This window comes from Coniosporium apollinis, assembly GCF_000281105.1.
Source record: "Coniosporium apollinis CBS 100218 chromosome Unknown supercont1.10, whole genome shotgun sequence".
Lineage (NCBI taxonomy): Eukaryota > Fungi > Ascomycota > Dothideomycetes > Coniosporium > Coniosporium apollinis.
In genome coordinates this window covers 382,670-408,881 of record NW_006913272.1, presented here as the reverse complement: position 1 = coordinate 408,881, position 26,212 = coordinate 382,670, and the positions used below count along the sequence as shown (strand labels likewise).

Here is a 26,212-nt window from a genome sequence, read left to right as displayed (position 1 = left end):
AATTCGAAGCACTCGTCGTGCAGCGTTGTCGTATAGTTCACAAGGACGGCATTACGATCGGCGATCTATTTAACGAGCTGGAAGAGGAGATTCTGGGCACCTGGCCTGCGCACGGCGATCGGAAGCGTTCGAAGGGGATTAGCGGGGTGTCTATGACTTGGTCGATACTCGAAATGAGACCGACGGCTGAACAACAACTACCTGGTGACGAAAATGAGGACTCTGGACCTAGAGGCTACGTTGAATACGATAACTATCGCATTGTACCTTTCGGGGACCCGATATCAGACGACTAGTCTTCGCCTTGGCCTGATGACGCTGCAAACAATGGTCCCTTCCGAACTCATCCCTAGCTCGGAAGGATATCTCCTGGGCTTCGCGAAACTTTGTCAACACAAGGTCCATAAAAATCGTCCATTCCACACGCAAGGCGCTCATGGGAAGGTTCGGGGATGAACAGGCGTTAGTGAACTGCTTCGACTTTCGTGCATAGACTTGTTCTTCTACTACCCGTGCTTTCTTTCCTCATCTGCAGCTTGCATCCATCTACTATCTCGAACACTCCATGTGATCCACCAAATCTCCGTCCATCATAGCATGTGCTTTTGGTACCCTTGTGATTAAATTCTCCCGTCCCAAGGCTTCCAGCAGCTTCGCCCCGTGCGTGATCAAGGCGAGATTCACTCTCTTCAAACCCTTGATTTAAGCTTCCACCATCCATGCATTCACCTGCACACGGTAGTAACGGCAAGCTTCGTCACACGCGGTTGCTCCGGCCCCGCCGTCATAGTTTCTCTGGCTCGCCCGCACGCTCCTACTTCTCTATACCTACTCATGAATATTTGCGCTCACAAAACAGACTCAGCGGTCCGCCTGCACAATCTACGAGCTACTTGTGCCGCACCACTTACAGCGGCAACAAAACACCATCGCACAGCTTCCAAGCTCAAACGTGTTCTGTTGCTCAGCATCATCGCTCGAACCACACTCAAAACCTCAAGCTTTACACAAAATAGCTCATCGATCGGCACCATGGCACCACAGATCACAATCCAGCGGATCAATACAGTAGCCGACAGCAACAGTACGGCTATTGCTGCAGTACTCAACACCGCTGAGCTCTTAGAGAACGTCCTGCTTCGTGTTGATCCTGCGAGAATGGTATTCACCATGCAACGCGTTTCTGCCTTATGGCAGAACGTTATCACCCACTCCATCAAGATCAAACGTATGCTCTTCCTCATACCAATTGGCGAGTATGCAACGAGGTTCATCGGCCTGGCACGCTCTGAGGGTGAGGACTTCTTCCCAATACCGACATACACCGAGGGCGCTTTAGCACTCAATGATCAGAAAATCCACCGCTCGCTCTCGCCAATGACAAGAAAAAGTGTTTCGCACCGCAGAATCCGTCAGTGGGTCGAGGGTCGCCTCCAAGGCGAATGCCGCATTGACAATGACATCGGGCCCGATCAGCAACGAGTCCGTTTCACTTGGACTGAAGGAGCCTATCCAAGGATCAACGGTGGTAAAGGCGACAATTTGGAAAGTCGGGGCTTCGACAACAAGAGCGCTTCTTGGCGGAGAATGTTCCTCACGCAACCTCCGTGTACATGGGTCCGCCTGCATCTCAAATTCACGCCCTCGGTGTCCCCCGTCCCCCTTGACTTCTTCAGACGGTCCCGCTTGCAACGCTATGGTATAGTTCTGAGCAACGGTGTCACTTTGGGGGATCTGTTTGACAGGCTGGAAGACCTGGTGCACAAGATGTGGATGGAAAGTCAAGGCTCACCTCTTCCGAGAGCAGAGAACTTCCTCCTGTCTATGACTTGGTGTATACTGGAAGCGAAGCCAGAACACGAACCCGACACGGTTCTCGAGCCTCCCACGGAGGAGAACTCGCACATTCGGACATTCGACGGCAAGTATGGCCTGCAATACACGACGTGACCGGCGAATACCGTCATGTGTCCACCTCGATCATAGCTTGATCGCCGAGATGGCCCATCCGAGGCATCAGTGGCTCAGAGAACGGATCTTGCGGGTTGATGAAGGTCTCTCACGTAGAAATACAAGGACCAAGCTACTTGCTCACAGGGAATCACCTCCCTTAGCATATGCTTCCGTGTAATAGTTTGATTCCGTCAGCGGAAATGCCTAGATACAATCTACCTCCATTCTACTCATTCAGCCGCGACATCCCGGCGTCTAATACTACACTCACATGCACTTCTCATGCTCATAACGATGATGCTCAGACGCTCGAACCACGAGACTTCCATAACAGTGATAGACAAGAAGCCGTAAGAATTGAAGTAAACGAGAGGGAACAGGCGGGCGCCGGGTATCGCCGAGGCTCATAAAACCCCTCCACAAAAAAAAGGTCGAACAGACTGAACAATGGCCTCCCCAGCTCGCTCGCTCGCCGTGGACTGCTTCATGACCGATGCGCGCGCTCAGACAACAGTATGCCTTTCCCCTTCATGCAAATCATGCAGATCGTTCAATATGCTCATAAATATCCCCCCTTTACTCTATGACCCCAGCCCACCCCCATCTACGCGGAAGCCACCACTCCGTAATCCGCCCAGCCAGCACTCCCATCAAACCACCGTCCCCTTAAGCCTTCGCTGCCCTACACCACTGATGCTCCAGCACCTGGCTGATCGTGATGCGCTGATCGACGTCCCGGTTCAGCATCAGGCGGATGAGGTCGATGCTCTCCTCGCTCATGATATAGGGAACGCGCAGGTCTTGGTCCATGATCTCATCGATGGAGTAAAACGGATTCTCTTTGTAGACGATTGTGTAGAGTAGGATGCCGAGCGCCCAGACGTCCTGTTCTTTGCCGCGGTAGGGGGAGCCGCGGAGGACTTCGGGGGCGGCGTAATCTGTGAAGGACGTCAGTCGTTGCTCGTGTAATGTAAACATGTAGAGTGGTCGTGGATTGGAGAAGATGGCACACGACTGATCGGCGATGCAGCTGATTGGGAAGGCGAGACTCACCAATCGTCCCAACGAAAACATCAAACGGTCCGTTTCTGACATACGCCGCGCTCCCGAAATCGATGAGCTTAATGTTACCCTCCCCATCCAGGATCACATTCTCGTCCTTGATGTCCCTGTGTACAACTTTCGCCTTCGTGTGCAGATGCCACAGCGCCTCAGCCACCTGCACGAAGATCTTGCGGCACTCCACCTCATCCATGTTGACCCTCAGTTCGATGTAGTCGAACAGGTCCATGCCGGGCAGGCCATGCGGCACCATCTCGATGTAGTAATTTACATCGTCCTCGAAGAAATCGGACATCTCTACAATATTCGGATGTTTGAAGCCGTCACGGCGCAAGTAGTCCAGGACATGGATCTCAAGCGGAACGGTGCCAAGACGACGGTCTCGCGTCCAGGTGTCGACCAGAATCCGCCGCTTCGTCACGTACTTGATGACGACCTTCTTCGAGGAGTTACGCTTGTAGCGGCAGAGTTTGACTTGGCCGTACGCGCCTTGCCCCATATCTTCCAACACAACGAAGTCGTTGATGGTTTTCCGTCGTGGCTGGCCGTTGCCGTCCAGCTCGACTGGCGGATCCACGGATGCGTCTTCTGGGGGTGTGGGGGACCTCTGGAGCTGCTGTGTAAGGAGTGAGACGGATGGGGTATCTCTTGCAGTATCTGAATCGGCTTCCTCAGGATGGATCATGTTCATCGACTGACCAGGTGAGGGTTGGTGAGGCGGCGTCCCAGGTCGCGACTGGATAGGCGGAACAGGACCGATGCCATGGTTGGCCGCGTGCAGCTGCCTCGAGTAGGTGATCCACAAAGCGTAGACCACCTCGGAAGTTGCTCCATCATGGTCCGCGTGGTGTGTCTCACCATCTTCCGCAATCACGTTTTCGTCGTACTTTGGAGCAGACCTTTCACTCTTCACCACCCGCATCTGCACGTCGACCATGATCTCTGCGCCGTCACGATGCTTGGCCGGAAGACCGCTGGGTCGTAGGAAAATCGCGGCAGCGTCGCCTTTGCCTTCGCGCATTGCCAGCAGGGCGCGCGCTCGGCGGAAGCTGTGCTCGGGTACCACGATGCCGTCGACCAGCGTAATTTTGTCTTCGTCTGTCATCACCCTTAATATCTTGTCGAAGCTAGGTATAAGCTCATTGATGTGGAGGCCATCGGGCCGCGACTGGCCGAATAACGCAGTGGAGAAAACGGTGTTCGAGCTTGAGATTTGGAGGGTAGAAGAGGATAAGACGAGAATGCCAGCAATATGCGGAAAGCTCGAAACTCGGAAGGTAGGCTCTCCTGAGATTTGATCGACAGTGATTGGTATACAGATGTTGTTTTGAGTTCGAGCAGTGAACGATCGAAGCTCCGCAATCCGCTCGTAATCTAATGCGCCGGTGTTGGTACCTGTTCTTCGTGGAATATCCGGGATGAGGCGCTTGAAGTCCATGCCTCTTCGGACCCGCTCCGTGCCCCAGATCGCCTCGATCGCTCCCTCTCCTTTCATTACGCAGCCTACTTCGTCAACACTTATATAGACAACATCTTCTGCTATTTCCTCCAGAACCCAGATCAAGCCGCCGCGCTTCTCTTTTACCCACAAGCTTGCTGACCCAAGCGCGCCGTTCCTCTTCTGGATTGGCACTACGTCTCCGCACAGCAGGACACCTCTTGATTTGTTTGCCGGATGATTCAAACCACCTTTCGTGTTCTTTTTGCTTACATAGGTAGAGCCGCTGCCATCGTCTGTTTGCGCTCTCCGCTTGTCGGCAACCTGTCGCGATGAAGGTTTGCTAAGCAGCCGAGCCGTGACGCCGCCGCCGACAGCCAAGCCGGTCGTAGGACTAGGGCTCGTCCGCTGGCTCTGAGTAGTCAATACTTGCGACCGTGGCGATTCCGAGTCAGGATTCTTCAATTTCTCTTCCAGCCATTTCCTTCGCTCCGGCCGGACAACCTCCAAGATACCCAGCTTCCGAACTTCGGCCCTTGTGACGCCGAAGACAAGGCAGGCAAGATCGTTCGCAGCAGTAATGGTCCACGGAGCCTGCGCCTCAGTGGTGAATATAGCTTGTGCAGCTGGAGCGTAGCGGCTTCCATGTCCATGTGGTGCGGGATGGTGGCCCGGATGAGGTCCTGGTACTGGTGGCACAGTGGGAACTGTGGTGGGGGAGATGATTTGACTTTCTCCAGCGCGATCCTTAGACATATACGGCTGTGCAAGAGCGTCATGAAGTTTACTTTGAATGGATAGTGGGCCGGTATCCGTGTACGTCCGTTTCAGCGAAGATCGCGTGGCCGTCGGGGCCGGAGGGCGAGATGGATTCTTTAGTGCTCTATCAGACGCCCCGCTCTCCAGTGAGCTAGGACTGAGCAATACCTCGTCATCTACGCTTGCCCTCGCAAGAATAGCAGGTTCACTGCCGGGCTCTGCTTTAGGAGATTCTGGCTCATGGATACTCTTCGGACTCTCTGATCGTGGCATAAAGCTCTTTTCGAACACATTATCGGCAGATAGATCAGCTGGCCCAGTCAAAGGTCCCAAACTTCCCAGACCATGAGCTTTCAGAGCATCCGGTCCGATGAGGTTGGCACGCGACAGAAGCTCTACCATGCTTTGCACCTCTTGATCGCCACCAAGCTTCGCGTGTGCGTTCAGGATGGCCGGATTACTCGCTGCCCACCCCAACTTATCTCGCATGAAATCTATTGATCTTTTCAACACATTTTGCCTGCTGTGGAGGGACTCTTCCGACTGGTGTGCGAACGAGAAGGAGTGTAGAGACTCGGTCGGAAAGCGGTTAAGGTCTTCGCTCGAGTATATTGTAGGTGACGAGGGCCCTGAGTGAAGGCTCATGGACGGGTGGCGGGAAGGGGCGACTGATAGATTCACGGATCCGGATCGAGATGTTCCACCCGTGCCAGCACCAGCGCCCAGCGCTCTCGATGAAGGTTGCTGCCGGATTCGACGAAGACCTGATGCACCGAGTCCATGTTCATGCTCAGGCATTATCGGAGACCTGAAGACGCGAGTCTATCGTCAGCCAAGCTTTGATGTAGCAGGGTCGTCAAGCCCTGCATTGTCCACGCGGGCTATACCGCCGCTAACCTCCCAACTCACCTCACGAGCGGGTGTGTAGATCCAGCATCAAACGAGTGTCGTGTATAGGACGAGTCTCTATTCGTGGTCGAGCCCGAAAAGTGTGATAGGAGATTGCTCGTGCTCTTGTTCTTCGGAATAGAGATCTCGCTGAGAGGAGGCTCTGGTCTACGCCGCGGCAATGGATGGGTTTCTGCATTTGAAAGGCCTGGGCGCTGGTGTTAGCGTTCGTATCAGGGTGCGTAAAGCATGCTTGAGCTCGAGAGATCAATGGTCATCCAAACTTCAGCATTGGGCTCCAACAGCGTGCTTAGGAAAGGTCACATGTCGTTTTTATCACCCCTCGTAGGCACACAGACAATACTCATAAGTCGCCGGCCTTGTTGAGGACCGGCGTCTGGCACGAGATGTGTAATGGTATACCGCGGGGCTTCGAGTACCAGCACAGCGGGGTGAGTCGGCGACGAGGCCACCCATTCGCACAGGGCGATGAACGGACAAGACGTCTGCCAAAGTGGCAAGGACTCACCATTTTCATTTGGCGTGACCATTACCATCTGAAGGCTGACGTGGGCCAGCGGTACAGGTGGAAGGACAGTAGTGCGGATCTTTTGCGGGCCGGCGGTGCTGTTCTGAGGCTCTCGCTACCGGAGCGAAGACGAGCGTCAGGAGAGCGCCTGCAAGAGGATAGGCAATGGTCTCGAATGCCGGGGACAGTGTAGAGGCATATGGCTTCCGGACGATTGAATCCGTAGGCCCGGCATGCAAAAATGCACGATGAGCGGGTGGGCGACGCTCAGCCGTCGAGGCGGTCCAGGCGTTTGGCGGTTTTGGCGGGTTTGGCGGGTTTGGCGGGCTCGGGTGGCTTGTGATGGAGGGGATGACTCGGAGAACTCGAGGGGTCAGGGTGCTTTGTTCGCGGAGAGCTGTCTCGCGATGGGAGCACGGGAGCACAGCAACACAGAAGTTGCAAGTGACAGGCTCGGACGGGAAGTGCACGATGTCGCACCTCGCTTCAGCAGAGTGAGGTGGTCTGCTTGATATGCAAGCCCAACGGTTGACTGTGGCGTGCACCTAGCGCCGATATCTCCAGCCCGCACACTGCTTATCCTGCCTGCTATCCGTCACTCCGCAGACTCCAAAAAGCCGCTTCGGCCGTGGTCCGATGGACCCTTAACTTGGATGCCGGAACTGATCGTGAGACATCCGAGCGTGGTATGTAACAAGTCAACCTTCATCAGCAACCTCGAGTACAGCCCTGAGACGTAGATGCCTGTGTGCTTTGTACGCGAGCGCCTTTACAGTATCCGGTCCAAGTGCACTCGATGCATCTCGACGTGAAGTTACGGCGTGATGTGGCCCAGCCGCCCTCTGATCCGGTTCCAGGTTATTAGGATGTTAGTGCAAGGTTACCGACAGTCTTCGAGCGTGGCTCCGCGGGAGTACACAGCGGAAGGGACAAAGCACTCTGTGGAGTCAGAGGCTTGTCAAAGACTGATACAATGGATCGGCACACGAGCATCCGCAGTATCGCTTACGTAGCGGACCACCGGATGTGGTAGTCTTCTTGTATCGTAAGACGTATTGCCGAGCGGTCATCAATAAAAAGACTTGCTTTTAAAGATCATATTGGCTGACAACCAGCTAAGTGTGGCCTGTTATACTCACAGGTATACAAACGTAAGGGAGATAGAACTATGTTAGCGGGGCAGTGCAAATACTACACCGCTTGCGAAAATATACAGAGGATGACAGGATCGTAGCACGCAAGCCTAATGTGCACCCAAGCCAATGTTGCATAGGATAGAATCTTCCTGCTCGTTCACTTTCCATGCATACGAACAATGAGATTATGGCTCATCCAGGCACAGAGGAGCTGAAGCTGGCCATCAAACAATTGCCAGGTCTCAAGAGACTCATTCAGATGTGCACCACTATCACCGCTGCCTAAGTTCGTCTTTATGCTGCTCCCAGAAGTTCCTACAACCTAGACAGACTCGATCAGTACCAGCTTTGCACATCAGAAACAGAGATGCTCACCTCGATGCATACTCATCTGCTCAATCCACCACTCACCAAAACTATCAATTACATTCTCGTCCACCTTGCCCACCCTCTCGTCTCGCTTCAGGCCACACAGCGCACAGCACCTCGGCGCCGGCACGCCGCCTTCACTCTGCTTCGCCATCCTTACCGGCATCGCGTCATGGATCTCCGGCACTGCTCCCAGCGCCTTACTGCCCGCAACCGCGGACCTCAGCCGTCCCAACTGCTCCTGCCATGCACCAACAACATCAAGCACCTCTCGCTCCTCCTTCCTCTCCTCGCCGCGGTCAACGCCAGTCAGTTTCATGCCCGTGGATCTCCCGCCTGAAGAGGGGCCGATCTTCATGCTCTGCGCGAGACGCGTGTCGCGCTTCCAGCGGAGCTTGCGGCCGGCGATGATGCGCGCAGCGACTGTGGCCAGAGCTAGGTAGCCTTGTAGAAACGTGGTGGTGGCTGGTGCGGCGAGGATGCGGTTCCGAATGGCGTAGGGCTGGGCGGCTAGAGGCTTGAAGAACTTCTCCTGGGCGGACACGAAGAGGGGCGGGAAGAGACTCAGTAGAAGGGCTGGGGGTGGAACGTTGGTTGGTGGAAGATCGGAAGGCGACGGTTCGGTTACAGATTTTCCTAAAGGGGCGGCGAGTGGTAGGTCGGAGCGCTCGGCGTGGAGATCTGGCGACTTGGTGGATAATGGTGCTGGAGCTTCCCAAGCCGTAAAGTCGTCCCACGATTCTTCAGGTATTTCAGGCTTGGCGGTGGTTAATGGCTCTCTTGTTGGAGCTACTGCAGTTCGGACAGCCCTCGCTGGCGCCGGTTTCCCATGTGAACTCTGTGAAATATAGTCTACTCGCTTTGGAGGCTTCCTTGAACGACGTTCAGCGGTCGCAGGAATAGCGGTCCTCGAAGCTTTGACCGGCGCAGAGGCTCGATCTTCAGGCCTCAGATCTTCCATATTCGACTTGATTCCAAAGATATCCAGATCCTCTGCCGACTCTGCAGGACCCGGCGTCCCACCTTCAAAGTCGCCGAAATCATCATCTTCTCCAAGCTCTTGAGAGGCATCAAACAAGATGTTTGGATCCTTCGCACGGGGTACATTGCCTATTCCAGGCGGTCTGCGATTGTCTGATGCGTCGTATAGCGGCTCGCTGCGCCGCGAGGACTGGTGTCCGCCGTCAAACGAATTAGCCTTATCATGAGCACTTGTTTGTACCGAGACTGGCTTCCGTGACTGCTGGATGTATTCCTCGAGGTTCTGCTTTTCCTGTGTCTTGGACTCGTGTTGCGTGCTTGACGGAGCCACGGAAGGTTCGGCGTCTTCAAAGTCACCCCAATCATCGTTAGGCTGGTCTATTGCATACTCATGCTGTATCTGCGTTACTCCATCAGAGAACACATCGAGGAGCAAGCCTTGACCATGTCGGAGAGCCCTGTGTCCTCGCTGCGCCCCGGGACGAGAAGAGATATCCTCAAAAAACGAGGATGAGTTGGAACTGTAGCGATTTGATAGATTGGTGCTCGATGCAGCCTTCGCATCTTGACCGAAGTCACCGAATTCTGCCAGCAGGTCTTTGGACATGTTCAAAAATCAACTTCGACACGCTGTGGTCGACGATGCACGTGCCTCGAAGCCAGCCACAGCAGCACTGAACGGCTTGCCGAAACGAGAAAGACTCCGGCAGCCAAGCGCAATGTTGAAACATCAACCAGCACCCGAGCTGTTTCAACAAAGAAACTCTACCAAAGCCGGTGAAAGAACCGCGCGCCTCGAGTGCGCCTTCACGTTACGACCACAATGACATTCCTGAAAGAGACTAATGACGAACCTCCGCTGAGTCAGGGAGATTGTGCCCTCGAAATATGTAAGTCTACGACGCCTCAGGCATGCGGTGACTATGTTTCCTTGAACCATCACATTACTGTCGCTCTCTGCATTCTATCTATTGCGTGTAAACATGTCATTCATTCATTTTCTCTTCTTAGCGCTGGTCGCTATTGTTTCCACAGTCTCTGCCGAGGCAGTCTTCGCCCACTTCATCGTGAGTATATGCAGCTGAGATTTGGCATGACTGCAGCTGACCAAAGCAGGTCGGAAACGTCAAGTCATACACAGTTGACCACTGGAAGAAAGACATTCGACTTGCTGCGGATGCAGGCATCGATGGGTTCGTCTTGAATATCGCAACCCCATGGGACGGCCCAATCGCAGCTCAGGTCGGCAACGCTTTTCAAGCCGCAACCGACACAAGTCCAAAGTTCAAGCTGCTGTTCTCTTTCGACTACCTCGGTGGTCCAGGACCATGGCCATCCAACGATGTCATTGAGATTCTGCAAGGCTATGCCTCACACCCAGCTCATTACAAACACAACAACAAGCCGCTCGTTTCGACCTTTGAAGGAGTTGCCAATGCCAACGACTGGCCGACAATCCGCGCCTCCGTTCCTGGCGGCATATCTTTCCTTCCAGACTGGACGTCCCTTGGCCCCGGGGGCTTCGCAGCTCATCTTGACAAGGTCGACGGTGCCTTTTCCTGGGACATGTGGCCGGAAGGGCCGAACAGCATGTCCATTACCAAAGACAAGGCATGGCAAAGCACCCTTGGCTCAAAGGCTTACATGATGGGCGTCTCGCCCTGGTTCTTCACAAACCTTCCCGGATACGGTAAAGCGTGGACCTGGCGCGGCGACGATCTATGGCATCAGCGGTGGCAGCAGGTGCTGGAGGTCAAACCCGCCTTCGTGCAGATCGTGACCTGGAACGATTACGGGGAGAGTCACTACGTAGGACCGATATTCGATGACGGCGTTCCTCGAGGTGGAAATACCAATGCTCATCCGTACGTTGATAACATGCCGCATGATCACTGGCGGGATATTCTACCGTACTACATTGCGCAGTACAAGAACGGTGGAGCCCCACCAGCAATCTCGAACGACAAGTTGAGCTATTGGTACCGCCTCACGCCCGCCGCGGCTGGCAGCACCAACGGTGTGACCGGCAATAACTGCGCGTATCAGCGTTGCTACAGCCCGAACGAAATAGTTCAGGACAAGGTTTTTGCAACCGCGCTCGTCAAATCCCGCGCTTCATTGAAGATACAGATTGGTTCCAATCCACCCTCCGCGTTCGAGTTGCCTGGAGCAGGTGTGCACCACTTCTCGACGCCGTTCAACGGTCGAATTGGAACTGTCACTATTTGGATCGAACGAGACTCGAAGCCTGTCGTCTCCAGCACTGGCAAAGAGATCTCGGCACGGCCTGAAAATGGCATTACTAACTTCAACGCTTGGGTTGGTGGAGCTAGTAACTGAGTGATTCCTTTTCCTGTGAGCTCGGTTATTTGTCAGTAGTCAGACCATTTCTCATAGTCTCCAACTACCGACGTCTGAAGCTTCCCTCTTACAGTAACCTGTACAAAGAATTTGAAAGGTTTTCTACTATGGATCCATTCACCGCGGTTTTTTCCGCTTCTCCTTGTGAACTTTACTCCTATGCGTTGTCCCAAGGCGCTATAGTATCTATGCACTTAGGCATAGTCCGTTACTGGCCTCTCGATTATATCCATTGTAGTCTCACGCACCTTATAAGAAACCGGTTATGACTTTCCAAAATTGCCAAACGGTGAACTAGCATCTCCATGGTATTTTTTGCTACCTTCGAGCTATCGTTACCCTATCCTGGGTCATTTGCAACGAAGCACATTGTTCACGTTCTCCGCTTCTTCCGAAAAGGTGTATGAATACGGTGTACCGTGCACTCTTCCAGCGTCCTTTCAGCGCTCCCCGCTGTATTCCAACAATAAACATTGTCGCCACAAAGGCCTTTCACCGCGCCGTGTGACAAAGACTCGACAATCGTCCCTCGCCAATGTTAATCGCGGTATATATAAACCGTATACCACTTCTCATCTTGCTCAAGTATACTCATCCTTCCCGCTATATACAGCTTCCAAAACGCTCAATATAAACAACCACCACCAGCCTTATCAGCAACAGCAACCATGTCCATCATCCAGAACGAACACCAATACCCCGTCGACGAGAAGGTCACCGGTGACGATGTCAAGCGGGCCCTCCTCTGCATCGTCATGTAGAGACCTCTATGTGCTTCCGACACAGCACATATCCCCTATGTGTCTGCAGCACGGCACATATCCCCTACGGGCTTCCCAGCATCCGTGAGACCGTCGACTGGCACCCCCTACACAGCCCAACCTTTCCCACTCAGCTCTGCGGCGGCGGGGCCGGAGAAGCGTAAGACCATGTTTGCGCGCATCCGCCAGAAGTACAAAGGCGTACCGCTCTACCCAAGCCTGTTACTGCCGGTCTTGGCTCTGAGGACGTAAGTATTCGGTGCATCCGTCAGAAATACAATGTCGGTCTGGAGTACGACGACCGCATTTTACTGGGCTGGGGGTAGGTAGAAGGGAAGTCTATGTTGAATAGATGAGAACCTACGCTGTTCTCGTCTCCTCAACATAAACTTCCCTTCCACCTCTCCCCAACCCAATCATCTAGTTAGACAAAAACGTTTCACCGATTTGAGCTGTCCAAGTGCTTGAGAACAATGTGCATTCCCTATTAATCTGAGTTTTCCTAACTCCAATTCCACCAGTACTGTACATCTGATTGTAATCCATCAATTCAAGCAACCCCCTCCAAACTAGCCCTCACAGTCTCCTCCAGCCCCACCCATCCCGGTCTCCCCATCTCCCTCAACAACCCCTCCGCCCTGCCTGCCGGCAGGATCTTGTTCGTGTCCCTCGGCGCATTTGGGTCCGGCTCGGGAAAGTCCCTCTCTGGGAACATCTGCCGAAGCACAGCATACACATCATCCCAGTTGAAGCTCCCCGCGAAGCCGAAGATGCGCTCGTTCTTTACGTCCGGGTGGAGCAAGGCGAGGACGTGCAGGCGGGCGGTGTCGCGCACGTCTACGAAAAATCCTATGGGGAATCAGCAAGGTATGCGCGGGGGAACTCGTCGGAGCGTTGTTTAGGTAGATAGGCTCAAGGGAAGGGTAGCCCAGGGGCAACATACCCGGTGCAAACCCGCCAAAGATCTTGAATTCCCCTTCCAGCGCCTCGGTGATGGCGTAGGAGGTCGATTGGCGGCCCTGACGCGCGAGGTCGAGCGCGGGGCCGAAGTTGACGGGAGGCAACACTGGTCGCCGGCATTAGTAGTGTCGCATCTGGAGGACGTCTTCCCCTTCCCATGGCGGCCTACTCACCCGCGTTAACAACAAGCGCAGGCTCATTCTCCTCAACCCACTTCCACACCGCCTGCTCCCCCTCCGTTTTGCTGGCGGCATAAGTGACCCAGGTACGCTCCGGCTCATACGGCGCGGGCGCCCAAGCGGCCTTGACCGAGTCCTCGTTCCAGGTCTTCGCGTCGATGGTGCGGCCGAGGTTCGGCCCAGGTGCATACGTAGCCGTCGAGGAGGACGTCAGGACAAAGCGCTTGACGGATGGCTCGGCAGCCGCGGCTTTGAGCGCATTGACGGCGAAGGCGATGGTTGGGGGGATCACGTTGTGGGGGTTGGGGTCTTGAGAGAGTACGGAGGCGACGTGGGCGACGCCTTCAACTCCTGTTCACCAACAAGCGCTTAGCTGATGTTCCGATTTGGATTGATGTGTGAGGCAGAAGTATACCCTTCATAGCGGCGTCCAGTGAGCCTTCTTGAGACATGTCTCCGACTTCGATGAGCTCGAAGACGTCTTTGCCGTACTTGGACTCGAAGAACTCTGCCATCCATGCGTTCTTCGACGCGTTGCGGACGGTGCCGCGGACTTTGTAGCCGGCGAGGAGCAGTTGGTCGGCGATGTGGGAACCGATGAAGCCATTGACGCCGGTCACGAGGATCCAGGAGCCAGGTTGAATGACTGGGTTGGGGATTGAGGACATGATTGCGGGAAAATTGAATGAGAATGATACGTTGACACAAGGTATAGATGATGAGAACTCGGAACTTAGACACGATTTAGAAGCAGACTGAAAACCACTTGAGTCCGATGAAACAGACAATTGAGAGTCCATTCCCACCTTTAATACCCACCTGCCATCCCATAACTGCTGCCGCAATTATCAGCTGCAGTGCCTCCTACCGAGGGAGACGATGGGTGAAGCTCCGATCCATTGCTAAGCACCGATATCATCTTGCCTTCCCTCTGATGCACGCAGCTGACTTTACTCCCAACTCCAAAGCAGCGCCGCGTTCCTGAGCCTTGTGCGCCTACCGTTGCGCCTGCCGTTTTAACGCGCTGGGGTACGATGCAGAAGCGCTTACGCCCAGAAACTGCATGTCAGCATCGTGCAGCGCTGGATACGGCGCTGCCGAGGTTGCTTACTAAGGTATCAGCGCTGGAGCTGGGAAGCGAGGGCAGTTGGGTTGATGCCTTGGTAGGCAGAAGGGAGGTAGGTAGCCATTAGCACAACGTATGGGGTTGGCACGTCTGAGATGCCGTTGGCTGGGTGTTGTAGAAGTTGATGAACATGAGGCGACGCGCATGCGACAAACAACAGTGCGTCACGAGTTAGCTTGCAATAATTGCCGCTGGTTGAGGAATGATGGCAGTTCCTGTACGCTCGAGTTTCCAAACAGAATCCGACTACGAAAGACTCAAAAAGGGGTATATAACCAAATGCCCACCAGCCGATCCCATGCCATGCGTCCCATTATCCGAAGACAGCTTCCCATCATCCCGTATCCAAAGCAAACATAAGCGCCGCCCATGCCAAAAAAGGTGCCAGTATCGCTCCCACAAGAACTCCCAGATCCGCAACTCAGCGATCCAAGCGCGACACGATGCAAATCCCGACTCCACAAGTGAACGACCAACACCCCTCACGAAACCCGCTACCCCGATCCCATGAACGGATCCTGCCCCCACCCAGGAACAAGATGCCGATCCCACTCCTCAAAAACATCCATCTCCGGCAGGTCCCCAAAACTCACCACCCCGCCCTTCGCCCTATCCCCATCATCGACCCAACTCACCATCCCCTCCCCACCCCCCTCATCCAGCCCCAGCGCATCCAATCCAACCCCAACACCGAAGTCCACGTCCATCTCCTGCGGCTCCAGCGCGCGGCTCATCCACACCCTCAGCCGATCCCCCTCGCTGATGTCGCTGCTGCCGCCGCCGGACTTGGAGCTATCCGGGGTGCTCTCGGGGGTCGTCTCCGGCGTCGTCTCACGCGGCGCGGCGAACTTGTCTTTCTCCTTCTCTTCGTGGTTGAGCCACGCGACGATGCGCCGCGTGTCGCAGCCGGGGAGGTCCTCGACCATCCAGTCGAAGTCTGGACCGGGCCGGAAGGGCATGTCGGCCCAGGGGTCTTCTTCCTCGTTGCTGTCGATGGCCATGGCGTCGGTTGCGGCGGCTGCGGAGGGGGTTGTGGTGGGTTTGGAGGTGGCGCTGGTGTCCTTGCCGGCGGCGGCTTTGGCGGGGGCGGTCGAGGCGGCGGAGCCGGGTGTGAGGACTTTGGCGCTCGAGTGCTGGGGTGTCTTGAGGAGGTGCGCGGTCGGGGAGGCTTTGATGCCTGCCAGGGCGCTGCTGACTCTTGCCATTGGCGTGGAAACCGCAGCTGTGGCGGCAGGGGTTAGGGCCTCTGGCTTGATCGCCGGCGTGCCGCCTTGCTTGACTGCTGGTGCTGCTGGCTGGGGCTTCTGTGCAGGCGCTGCGGCTGCCTTCTTCTGCGCTTCTTGGCCGGGTTTGGGGAGCTTGTTACCGTTCTCATCAAGCCCAAGGACCTCCCGGAGCGTATCGACGGCATACTGGACGTAGTCTGTAATCGGCTTGTGCGCGTCCTGCTTGTGTCTCTCCAGCTCTTCTTCGTTCTCGAAGTCTCCAGCGACACAGTCCAGCTCCGGACATCTGATCGTCGGTTTGACTTCCTCCTTGGGCTTGGCTACGTCAACCGGCTGCTCCTTGGCCGCAGCCACCTCTGGAGGCATTGCCTTGGGTACCTGTGGGGAGCCTGCGAGCGAGCCGGGTGTGCCTTGGGCGGGAGTCGAAGCAGCAGAGGGATGGTTCTTCTTCTGCTTCTTGTTCGGCAGCTGCAGCTTGTCGGCCGTCAAACCCTGAGCCTTTTCGTGGTAGACAGGAACGCCTGAAGGCGAACCGAAAGGCAAGGGCGGCGCGTGTTCTGAAGTAGGAGCAGCAGGCGGTTTGTTCTGCTGTTGCTGTTGGCGGCGCTGGTTTGCTTGGTGATGGCGCGGTAAGATTGGCTGTCGCTGCTGCTGCTGCTGCTGTTGGAGGTTTTGCAGGTTCGTGGCGTTGAGCTCCGGCTGCTGAGACGTTTCGTTGACTTGCGGCGGCGCTTGCTGGGTCTGCTGGGCCTGCTGGGCATTTGCTTGCGCTTGCCTCTGCTGTTGCTCGCGCATCTGGCGTTCCTTCTGGGACATCATGAAGCTCCTGACGAATTTTGTGACGTGTTGGATATAGTAGTCAAACTCTTGTGGATGGATGGAGACTTGATCGTAGGAAAATTCGTTGCCTCTTAACTGGTAGTGGATCATCATGCGCTACGGCCGAATAATTAGAAAATTCTTCCACCACGCTCTACGATCATTAGAGACTTACCGATTTCAGCAAAGCCCTCATCTGTTCCTCATTCCCAGTTTGTTGAAAGTACATTGTTAAGCACCTGTCGAGATTCTGTATAATTGCTGAATGTTCACTGAAGCGCTTCGCCATGAGATGCTTCAGGTCGTCAGGCGTTGGGACAGGTGCCGGCCGAGGATTGGCCCGCTGAGTCTCCACCAGCAGCTCCTGGAATCTCTGGTGCCTCAAGTTCGCCAGAGACTGTCCAGTGGGGATTGGCGCGTTCTGCGCATTAGGGGGTTGCTGGCTTTGTGTCTGCTGTTGCTGCTGCTGGTTCTTCTGTTCTTGCGCACGCTGCGTCGCCTGTGCTCTTAATAGCGCGGCTTGCTGGGGGTTGGGCGTGTTTATCTGGTCCCCGGTCATGTTTCCAGGCCGCTGTTGCGAGCGAGACTTCTGCATTGGCGGAGCTTGTGCAGACACAGACGGCGCCTGATTTGGTCCGGGCACCTCGATGACATCCGGCTCACTCGGCCGTTTGACCCCTTGCTTAAGCTGGGACTGCGGCATTGTAGGTGGCGCTTGAGCTTGACCGGTTTGCTGTATTTGCTGCAGCCCACTGTTTGGGATGTTTTGAGGTCCTTCAGGTTTGTTTACTCCGGTAACATGTGATTGAACCTGCTGTGGTGGCCTGGGTGCCTGAGGTTGCGGTTGGCCCGTGCTAGCCTGCTGCTGTTGTTGCATCTGCTGCATTTGTTGCCGCTGCCTCTGCATCTTTTGTTGCAATATGAAATATTTCAGGCGCTCGTCTGGCACGTTTTGAAACGTTGGGTATTTTGCCCGAGCATCTTGCAACTCTTGCGGTGTCACGGTCGGGCCAGGCATGCCTGAGAAATTGGGCGTACTCTGTTGTCCGTTCATGCGCTGCTGCGCTTGCGGCATACTCATGCCTGGAGGGACCATTGGAGCTGGTGGAGCTTGCCCGTTCGGTTGCATCTGGGGAACAGCCGTCGGGCCGTTGGGCATCGTCTGGGGAGCACTGGGCGGTTGCTGTTGTTGCACTTGTTGTGCCTGCTGGCGGCTCCTCTTCCAAATGAAACCCTGGAGTTCCATAAGCCTTTGAAGATTGCCCTGAGGCACAGCTGACGGGTTGCGCTGCATCCATTCCTTGAGCTGACCCCACGTCTTCACATGTTCGGGGATACTCATTTTCAAAGCCTTTTCAACTTCGGGTGGGAATGGCTGACCATCCATGACCTTGACTACCTCGGGAGGGAGTTGGCCCTGCCGCTGCTGCTGCATCAGCCTGGCTTGGTATTCCGCTTGCTGTTGAGCGTTCACCCCGCCTTGTCCTTGCGGTGCGCCAGGCATCACTTGTCCGATGTTGATATTGCCGCCATTCATGGCCTGCTGTCCTTGCTGCTGCGACATCTGTTGCAGCATCTGCGGATTCATGGGGCCATTAGGATGCTGCATCGGCTGCTGGGCGCCTGGGAACCCTTTCGGCTGATTCACATTAAGGTTGGGCCGCAACTGCGTCATTAGCTGCTGGAAGCTTTCATCTGGAAGCGCCATGGCCCTGGAGTACTGCTCGGGGGTAAGGTTGATACCCGGGGGAATTTGACGACCGGGCACTGCGCCTCCAAAAGGCTGGCCGAGACCAGCCGCAGCCCGTTGTTGTTGCTGATGCATGGCCTGCATGGCAGCTATGTTGGGACCAGAGTGCTGAGGTTGCTGCATTCCCATGTGAGGTGTGGCCGACGGCGGCCGCTGTTGGGGAGTGGCGTTGCCTTGACCTGGCGGTGCCATGGGGCGCGTAAGCATGGGCATCGCGGGACTCTGCTGTGGAGCTTGCGTCGTGTTCAGACCCCCAACTTGACCTCTGAGCTGTGACATCTGCTGCGCTTGCTGAGCCGCTTGGATGCGGGCTTGGTTCTGAGCCTGAAGTTGCCGTGCCGCCATTGCTTGCTCCCTTTGAAGCTGCATGTTCCGAAGGGACTGTTGCTGCTGAGCCATGGCGTTCGCGTTCGCGTTCTGGCCGGGACCTGGTGTCCTTGGCGGCATCTGACCGGGCTGAGGAGTACCCATCTGTCCAAGACCACCAGGCTGAGAATTTGTGTTGGGATTGTTGCTTGCCGGCACTACAAGCTGTCCCGCATCTGCCTGACGCTGAGCGACGGCTTGCTGTTGAGCGAAGTTGAAACCTTGCCCGCCCGCCATCTGACCCGTCTGGCCCTGCGCATTGGACATCTGGGGTTGTTGCCCGATACCCTGGCCTTGCATCATAGATCCGGGTGCCATCTGGCCTTGTCCCGGCATCGGGCCTTGCCCCTGCGTCTGACCTTGGAGCTGCCTCTGCCTCTCCCTCTGGAGAGCCAACACTGCTGGGCGTCTGAAGTGAAGAGCAACAAGATCCTGGCCCTGCTGTTCCATCTTCTGTCGTTGCGCAGGGTCCATGCGCTGAATATCCCCCCTGATCTTGTCTATCGTCTCTTTCGAGGCTTTTTGGGCCAGACTCTGGGCGACTTGATTGATGCGTGCCATATCGTGCGGAGTGAAGGTTGGTCCTCCGACCTGTCCTCCGACCTGTGCGGGCTGCTGCATGCTTGCCTGAGGAGCCGCTTGCTGCTGAGGATGATGATGAGGCTGCTGCTGCTGCTGCTGCTGCTGCTGCTGCTGCTGTTGTTGTTGTTGTTGAGCGGCCGGCGCTTGTATGGTGTTCTCCATGCCCATAGACGACGTAGGCCGAGGCTGCATAGGGATATGTGAGGCCTGCATTTGGTGCTGCAACTGCGGAGGGAATCCTTGCGGAAAGAGCCCTTGGGGTTGATTGGGCATATTGCCTTGCATATTCCCTTGCATAGGAGCCTGAGGCATTATGCCCATCGGCGCAGCCGATACGTTGTTTCCGGGCTGCATCATCTGGGCATTCTTTGTTCGCTGTTCCGCCAAATTCGCCATTTTCTCCTTCATCGCGTTGATCCAGTGCTCCTGCCTCGGTATTAGCTGTGTTCGAGCGCCATTCATTGCGTATCGTTTATTTCCATTACCTTCGATGGCGATGTCCTGAACCTCTCGTACTCGAAAGTAACACATATTTGAAGCAGCTCCTGTATGGGCCGTTTGCCGTTGAGCATGCGTAGCTGATTGAGCCTGCATAAAGAGTGGTGTAAGCATGGTCTCTACGCTTCTGTGGTCGGCCTTGTGGGCTAGTTGTTTCTCACTCGAAACAGCACTCACAAGCTCAAGATTGGGGTAGCACGCTCCTCCGGCGGCAGCGACGTCTGCCATCCCATAGGAACGTGCTGCGAGCGTAGCGTCCCAAGGATGTGTTGATGTATCTGCATCTGCGACTTCTGCAGTTGCATCTGGTTGGGCCCAGCCGCGGGCCCGGCTCCTCCCATGTTCTGAAACATCGTGGGGTTCATGATAGCTCCTTATGCGATACAGAAGACGATCGAGTACTGGTCGGCGGTCCGAGACAGGCACGTCAAGTAAGGGGAACGCGCGTGGTAAAGCTATCCAGCTGGGGGCGGTGTGCGGCCGGTGGAGGCCGAACGACAGCAATACTCGTCAAAGAATATCTGCTGTGTAGGTTCGAGCTGTCGCAGTCCTCGCTGCGAGACGGAGCGAGGCCGACAAAGGACAAGGTGCGGCCGGCAGGCGGCAGCAGCTAGCCTGAGCGTTCACCAGATGTAGACCATGTAGGTGATGCGCTCGTCCTCGGGGCTGTATGGGGCGATTGCCAGGTGTTGCGATGGTTGAGCAGCTGGTATGGCAGCGTTGCTGTGCGCGTGGTGTTCGGTGCGAAGCTATTGTGCGTGGGCTCAGAGGTAGTGAAGGGCGGTCTGGTGACGGCGGAGTAGTAATAGGGCGTAAGCGTGGCTGAGTCGCAGAAGCACATGCAAGCCCGCGCGAGTAATAAAGTTGAGCAGCGTTGAGACCTAGCTCTGAGCAAGAAGAAAGCAACAGCAGCTAGCAGCAAGCAGCAAGCAGGTGAGCAAAAGGAGCGAGGATGATGGAGAAGCGAAGCGAAAGATGGAGTGTGGAGGTGCTGGTGCTGGTCGACGTTCCCCGGTACGCCAGCGATCATTTGCGGTCACAGCGTCAAGGCAGCCCTGCGCCGAAAGGGACAGCCCTGCACGAAGAAGGGCAGCGATCAAATCACACGCCTTGGCCGTTTATTACGGGGTACCTGCCCCCTGCGCTGCTGAATCGTGAAGGCGAATGCTGCAGGGCTCGAGAACGAAGCCATTGTTCAAAAGGAGACCGCGCTGCAGGGCCGACCTGCTGCAATCACCGTCTTTCATCGCCGACCGTTGTGGTTTGCGCTAGGCTTTACCTTCCCTTCCCCTCGCTCATGCCAAGCTTTCAATATCCAGCACCAGCTCATGCTGATCCCGCTGGACTCCAAGTCCCGACGACCACAAGACTTGCCCATCTCCGTTCTGATCCGTCCTAACACACGTCCGCACCCTCATCCATTGCAATCAAAGACCATCTGTCGCTGTGGACAGAGCAAGCGACTTTCCCTGCCGCTCTTTGCGCTCACGAAACAGAGACGATGGCGGCAGGGGATCAGCACTAGCGAATCGCGTGCGCGGGAACTAACCGCTAGGAGCTCGGGCTAAGCAAACCTTGGGCTCGCCTTGCCGCCGCCCGCCGCCCGCCGCCCTGTTCGCTGATCCTCAGCCAGCCAACGACCTCAAGGCGAGGACATCTGCTTCTCTTTACTCGTACTCCGCGGCATCGCCCTGTTCGAATCTTCTTCCATATCCGAGAGCTATTTGAGTAGAAACTCGAAGTGCTGTGATACTCAGACTGCGCCTCGACGAAGTCCACTCCTCCGAGCTGTCAGCATGCATCTGTTTTTGGGCTGTCCCCGCAAGCCATTCTCCTTATCCGGATGCGTGGCTTCGGGCAGGAACGCCTCGCTGCGATGCACGCCATGGATTGCATGACCGTCCACACCTGCGGCAGCGATAGTCACTTTTGACCCACATCACGAGTTCTTCGCGTTATGAAACTCTTTATGCCGACATAACAATCAAATAGCAATATCCAGGCCTGAGTGTTCACCGGCAACGTTGCTTGGAAAACGGCATACAAGCTTCCGCTTGAGCGGCAGAGTATTATTAATCCCCAAGGTGTTGCCAAGGTGTTGAGCTACATCGCCTCAAGCGTAACGCTCTACCGCAGCGAGTTATCCATACTTCTTGACGCAATTCGGAGTATCGAGGTTGGCCTTCCCCTTGAACCACCAATTATTCTAAGCTTTCAAGTACCTTCAACGCGTTCCGTTGGGTTCCAGCTAAAGTGTCTACCCTCTATACCTGTTAACCGCTTGTGCCTCGCGCGATGTTTCCTATCAAGAAACCTTAGCAAGGATTGCCCGTGCACCGCTCACCATTGCGATTCCAGCCTTCCCAGTCCCCCTTAATCGTGTAAAACAGAGCCTTGTTAGCCCTGCCCGCCAGGTGTGATGGTTACGCCGAGGCCGCCTGAAGGCGACGAAACTCTCGCCTTCTCTTTCTTGTTAACGTACTTTGTCAGCTCGTCAGCATCAATACCGCAGCTGAATGGCATTCGAACCAGCGACTTCACTTGGGGCCGTCCGGCTTTGGACGCTCTGATTCTGGGCTTGTAGCTCGTCGCGTCGCACGCGCCTATACTCAGGATGTCTGTAATAACCGCTTCGCCGCTGCTTCGATGTGCGGGCAACAGCGCACGCTAACATCAAGCGAGAAGCCGCGCGTTTTGTAGTTGTGGTGTTCAGGAAGCCATTGAGCCGGGTGTCTTTGACGATGGTGAAAACCATGAACGGGATGTTCGTGGCGGGCCTCATCGACTGGGTCACAGATACTTAAATGCGGTCCACGAAGTGCTGAGACGAATAGCCCGAAAGCGCTTGGAGGCTGGCCGCGCAAAGTCGGCTTTGGGTTGGCTTCACAAAGTCTTGGTCTTATTCCACGGGGAACCTGAAAGCAGAGGGGGACGCAGTAAGGTGTAAGATCTACAGTCTGTCTTCCATCCTTTCATCCCGCATACAGGGACTTCCTGCCATAAGACTTCCATCAGTTACACGTTACCACCAACTTGGCAACAATCTTGAGCTACGGACGGACCGGCGCCTGTGCCGCGGTCCTTGGCTTGCCAACTTACACATCACAAACGCGCCGGAAGCGCCACACATGCAGAGAAGATGCTGGTTCTCCATTCGAACCCCCGCTCACCGGCAACCAGCGCGTGCGTTGTCTCGAAGGGAGAGACACCCTCCCTCGTCCTCCCTCGCCCTCTCCCAACCTGCCTGATGCCGTCTGACAGCCCCAACGCCCCACACAACCTCCCATCCCTTATACCCCACCCCACAACATTCCGCCCAAAAATTCCGACACGACCTACAAACCCCTCACACAACCAACCCCGCGAGCGTCAACCCAGCACTAAGCGCCCAAACGCCCGTCAGCACCGCGAGCTGCTGCATGATCGCGTCCGTCTGGCTGATGGCATCGTTGTACCCCTCTACGAACGGCACCTTGGCTTTTCCCTCCCAGAAATTCTGCAGGTGGATCCGCGCGCCTAGCGTTGCGGCTACGTTGACGATGTTTAGGAGGAGGATGGTTGTGGTGGGGGCGGGGGTGGAGTAGAGGAGGGGGAGGGAGGAGAGGAGGGATGTGAGGATCTGTGGGGGGGTATGTTACAATTGACTCCGACTGAGAGCTTCGCCGCTGAGAGCTCTCGCGATCTGAGCTAGAGAGGGGGGGAGGGGGGGCTACATACAGCGACCGCTCCGCTCGCCTGCGTCGTGCGGGTTTTGTGCAGCTGGTGCGCGGCGGTGTCGGACCACTTGGCCGCCTTCTCGGACTTCTTCTCGTACTTTTGGAGGTTCGTGATGGAGTTGTAGGCTGTATAGAGGCCGTAGGCGCTTAGGGCTGCTTGGACGCCGTGGAGGGCGGGGAGGAAGCTCGTCATGTTGGGTTAGGTACGGGGTCGCGGTGGTTATGTGGGATTGATACGGAGATTGGTACGGGGACTGGTGTGCCTATGGAGGGGTAGTGTGAGAGTTTGGTCGTAAGGCGCGTAGATATTGGGATTTGTTGCGGAGGATGAGAGCACTCAGGCCTCTGAGCGAGTTTGGGCGCGTTGACGTCACGGGGTTAGAGTAGGTAGAGCGCTGGTTTAGATCTTTTCCTACTTCGTCCAATTCGTCCGCTTCATTTCAATGAAGATACGGTTTGATTTGGAGAAGTCGGCAGTTCCACTTCTGGAAGCATACCTTTTCTACACGGATCGCTTCGCGGGCAGTTTCATGTGTGTGTAAATGTAGAGGTTCGTCTCCGTTTCATTGAAGATATGTGCAGCTTGTGGGATCATGAATCCAATGTGTCGCCCTTTTGCTGCGGTTGCCTGCTGAGGGCTTCGAAGTCTCTTCTCTCGTCCGGTATACATATCGAGGACCCGCCTGAACTGCCGTCGTATTTGGACCTCAACAATAGCCTGAAATCAGGAACGCGGTGGAGAAAAGTGCGGCCGGAAGCTGCACGGACAGACCGTTTGACAGGGGTGAGGTGCGGCGGGACTCCACAATCGAGACGCGACTCTGCATCAACATTGACCACCGCGCAACACCCATTAATATTTTTAAACCACGCGGTCCGGCTTCGAGCTTTACATCTCTGTGATCCTGAAGCTTCTGTCTTGTCTTATACAGCTTCAGCCCCCAAATTGACTATATATACCCACCTAACGCCAACGTCAACGCGTACCTACATCTGCACCATGGCCACGCCAAACGCCAGCAGGATGCGTGTCTGGAAAGGCAGTCAAACGCCTGGCACAGCTTCAAAAACACCGTCTAAGTCCCCCACGAGACGCGTCTTGGGAGACCTCACGCCCAATGCCCGCACCACGCCCGCAAAGCTCAAAGGTGTCGAATACGCGAAGACACAAACAGCCAGCCGCGCGAGCCCGTTGAAAGAGAACGTTGCGTTCGAGAATATGGCGACTGCAGGCGCGAAGCTTAGTCCACAGACCTGGTCGGCAGTAAACCCCAGAAAAAGAACGATCCACGAAGTAGACGGCGCGGTTGGCCGCGAAGGCGCGAATGGGCGGGTAGTGAGGAGATCGATTAACGAGCATGGCGCGGGGAGGGCGATGGTATACCAGCATGCTGCCTCTGTTCAGGCTTCGCAGCGAAGAGTACGCCCGCTGTTCCTCACTGTAGCGGAAACATATACTAATAACGCCCCAGCCGGGCCTCGAACGCCTCGAGTCAACCCAAAGCCTCTCCTCCACCGACGCAGACTCCCCCGAGCCAGTACCGGCTTCGCAAGGCACCATAGCATCCAAAGCCTCGTTCTCCTCGCTCATCGAGTACGACCCCGCCGTGTCACCGCCGCACTCCCAGCGCGCCTCGTCTTCACCTCCCGCAATTGTCGAGACCGCAGCTGCGAAAAGCGTACGCGGAGCTCTCTCAAGCGCATCTACTTCAGCCAGTGGTGAAAATTCAACTAACATACCAGCAGCAAGCCGACACACTCCGCCTCCGCCTCCGAATTGCCATGTACAAAGTACGCACGAACCAGACCGCGGTCCCGCTCTCCCGCCTACGCGTAACGCGGCAGTCCCCGTCCGCATCCTTCCCCTCCGCCTCCACCTCGTCATCAGCACCCCGCCCCACGCCCTCCCCCGCAAAAGCAGCGCCCCAAAACGTCCCCAGCATCGTCGTCTCAACCACAACCCACACCCTCTCCTCCTCATCCTCCAAAGCCGCAGCCCTCTCATCGCCAAAAGCAGTAGCCCCCTCAGCAGCCGTATCAGCCGTCCCGAAACTCCTCCCCGCCCCCGTCCTGGTCCCGACGGCGTTCTCGTCCCGCCATATCACGGAGCCGTATTTTGCGTCCTCGCCGCCGGACGAGGGCAGTAGCAGGGATGCGACGCCGCGGCAGGGACAGGGGCAGTGGAGGCGGGGGGTTGAGATGCCGGTGTCTGTATCACGGGAGCGTGAGCGGAGGGGAGGGCAAGTGGGTGGGGGTGGGTCGCCGGGAAGTGGGCAGCGGGGGAGGGATGAGAGGGCGGCGGCAGCGGGAACGGTGGGCAGTGCGGTGTAGAGGGCTTTTAGCGAATGTGGCTGTGGTTGCATGGGTTGGCGCTTGTAGGCGGGTAAGTTTTGTTCCTGCAGCTGTGGCTGCCTCTTTGATTGTTGGCAGCGCTTGGGGTGGGGTTTCACGATTGGAGTTAGCAGGACTGGGGCTGAGAATTCCGGCTTTGGATAGCTATGAAGGTGGTTGATACCATTTTGCTGTATTAGGTGCACACTATGCTTGCTCGAGCTTTCCTGCCACCGTCACGTGAGCTTCGCAGCCGGTTTGTTGCTGGCTTTAAGCATGTAAGTCAGGCCCCAACGAGTCTTCATGCTCATTCAATATAGAGCTGTCTAGTGAGGAAATCAGAGGCTTAGATTATCGAATACAGTGTTCTCTTTGTTGGTACGCATACGTTTCTATATTGCTAAGAATCAACTTTCGATTCT

The 26,212-nt window shown here is 55.8% G+C and overlaps 9 protein-coding genes across 9 annotated transcripts; 4 read left to right on the top strand and 5 right to left on the bottom strand.

Annotated features, from left to right (window-relative positions):
* Window positions 1-1,032: 1,032 nt before the first annotated feature.
* On the top strand, window positions 1,033-1,950 carry W97_02709 (uncharacterized protein; the record flags this gene model as incomplete). Its single annotated transcript, XM_007780608.1, has 1 exon — window positions 1,033-1,950. One exon carries the CDS (start codon window positions 1,033-1,035, stop codon window positions 1,948-1,950), a length of 918 nt encoding a protein of 305 aa, XP_007778798.1.
* Window positions 1,951-2,619: 669 nt separating this feature from the next.
* On the bottom strand, window positions 2,620-6,010 carry W97_02708 (CAMK/CAMKL/PASK protein kinase; the record flags this gene model as incomplete). Its single annotated transcript, XM_007780607.1, has 2 exons — window positions 2,620-2,891; window positions 3,007-6,010. The coding sequence occupies 2 exons, from the start codon at window positions 6,008-6,010 to the stop codon at window positions 2,620-2,622; spliced, it is 3,276 nt and encodes a 1,091-aa protein (XP_007778797.1).
* A 2,027-nt stretch (window positions 6,011-8,037) lies between these two features.
* W97_02707 (uncharacterized protein) lies at window positions 8,038-9,722 on the bottom strand (the record flags this gene model as incomplete). The annotated part of the gene is made up of 2 exons (XM_007780606.1): window positions 8,038-8,087; window positions 8,141-9,722. The coding sequence occupies 2 exons, from the start codon at window positions 9,720-9,722 to the stop codon at window positions 8,038-8,040; spliced, it is 1,632 nt and encodes a 543-aa protein (XP_007778796.1).
* Window positions 9,723-10,098: 376 nt separating this feature from the next.
* W97_02706 (uncharacterized protein) lies at window positions 10,099-11,455 on the top strand (the record flags this gene model as incomplete). Its single annotated transcript, XM_007780605.1, has 2 exons — window positions 10,099-10,182; window positions 10,232-11,455. 2 exons carry the CDS (start codon window positions 10,099-10,101, stop codon window positions 11,453-11,455), a joined length of 1,308 nt encoding a protein of 435 aa, XP_007778795.1.
* Window positions 11,456-12,144: 689 nt separating this feature from the next.
* W97_02705 (uncharacterized protein) lies at window positions 12,145-12,401 on the top strand (the record flags this gene model as incomplete). The annotated part of the gene is made up of 2 exons (XM_007780604.1): window positions 12,145-12,233; window positions 12,287-12,401. The coding sequence occupies 2 exons, from the start codon at window positions 12,145-12,147 to the stop codon at window positions 12,399-12,401; spliced, it is 204 nt and encodes a 67-aa protein (XP_007778794.1).
* Window positions 12,402-12,787: 386 nt separating this feature from the next.
* Window positions 12,788-14,044, bottom strand: W97_02704 (uncharacterized protein; the record flags this gene model as incomplete). The annotated part of the gene is made up of 4 exons (XM_007780603.1): window positions 12,788-13,086; window positions 13,181-13,303; window positions 13,371-13,727; window positions 13,792-14,044. The coding sequence occupies 4 exons, from the start codon at window positions 14,042-14,044 to the stop codon at window positions 12,788-12,790; spliced, it is 1,032 nt and encodes a 343-aa protein (XP_007778793.1).
* Window positions 14,045-14,996: 952 nt separating this feature from the next.
* Window positions 14,997-20,096, bottom strand: W97_02703 (uncharacterized protein; the record flags this gene model as incomplete). Its single annotated transcript, XM_007780602.1, has 4 exons — window positions 14,997-16,664; window positions 16,723-19,671; window positions 19,731-19,833; window positions 19,921-20,096. The coding sequence occupies 4 exons, from the start codon at window positions 20,094-20,096 to the stop codon at window positions 14,997-14,999; spliced, it is 4,896 nt and encodes a 1,631-aa protein (XP_007778792.1).
* A 2,993-nt stretch (window positions 20,097-23,089) lies between these two features.
* On the bottom strand, window positions 23,090-23,652 carry W97_02702 (uncharacterized protein; the record flags this gene model as incomplete). Its single annotated transcript, XM_007780601.1, has 2 exons — window positions 23,090-23,362; window positions 23,461-23,652. The coding sequence occupies 2 exons, from the start codon at window positions 23,650-23,652 to the stop codon at window positions 23,090-23,092; spliced, it is 465 nt and encodes a 154-aa protein (XP_007778791.1).
* Window positions 23,653-24,459: 807 nt separating this feature from the next.
* W97_02701 (uncharacterized protein) lies at window positions 24,460-25,790 on the top strand (the record flags this gene model as incomplete). The annotated part of the gene is made up of 3 exons (XM_007780600.1): window positions 24,460-24,879; window positions 24,932-25,138; window positions 25,206-25,790. The coding sequence occupies 3 exons, from the start codon at window positions 24,460-24,462 to the stop codon at window positions 25,788-25,790; spliced, it is 1,212 nt and encodes a 403-aa protein (XP_007778790.1).
* Window positions 25,791-26,212: the final 422 nt, after the last annotated feature.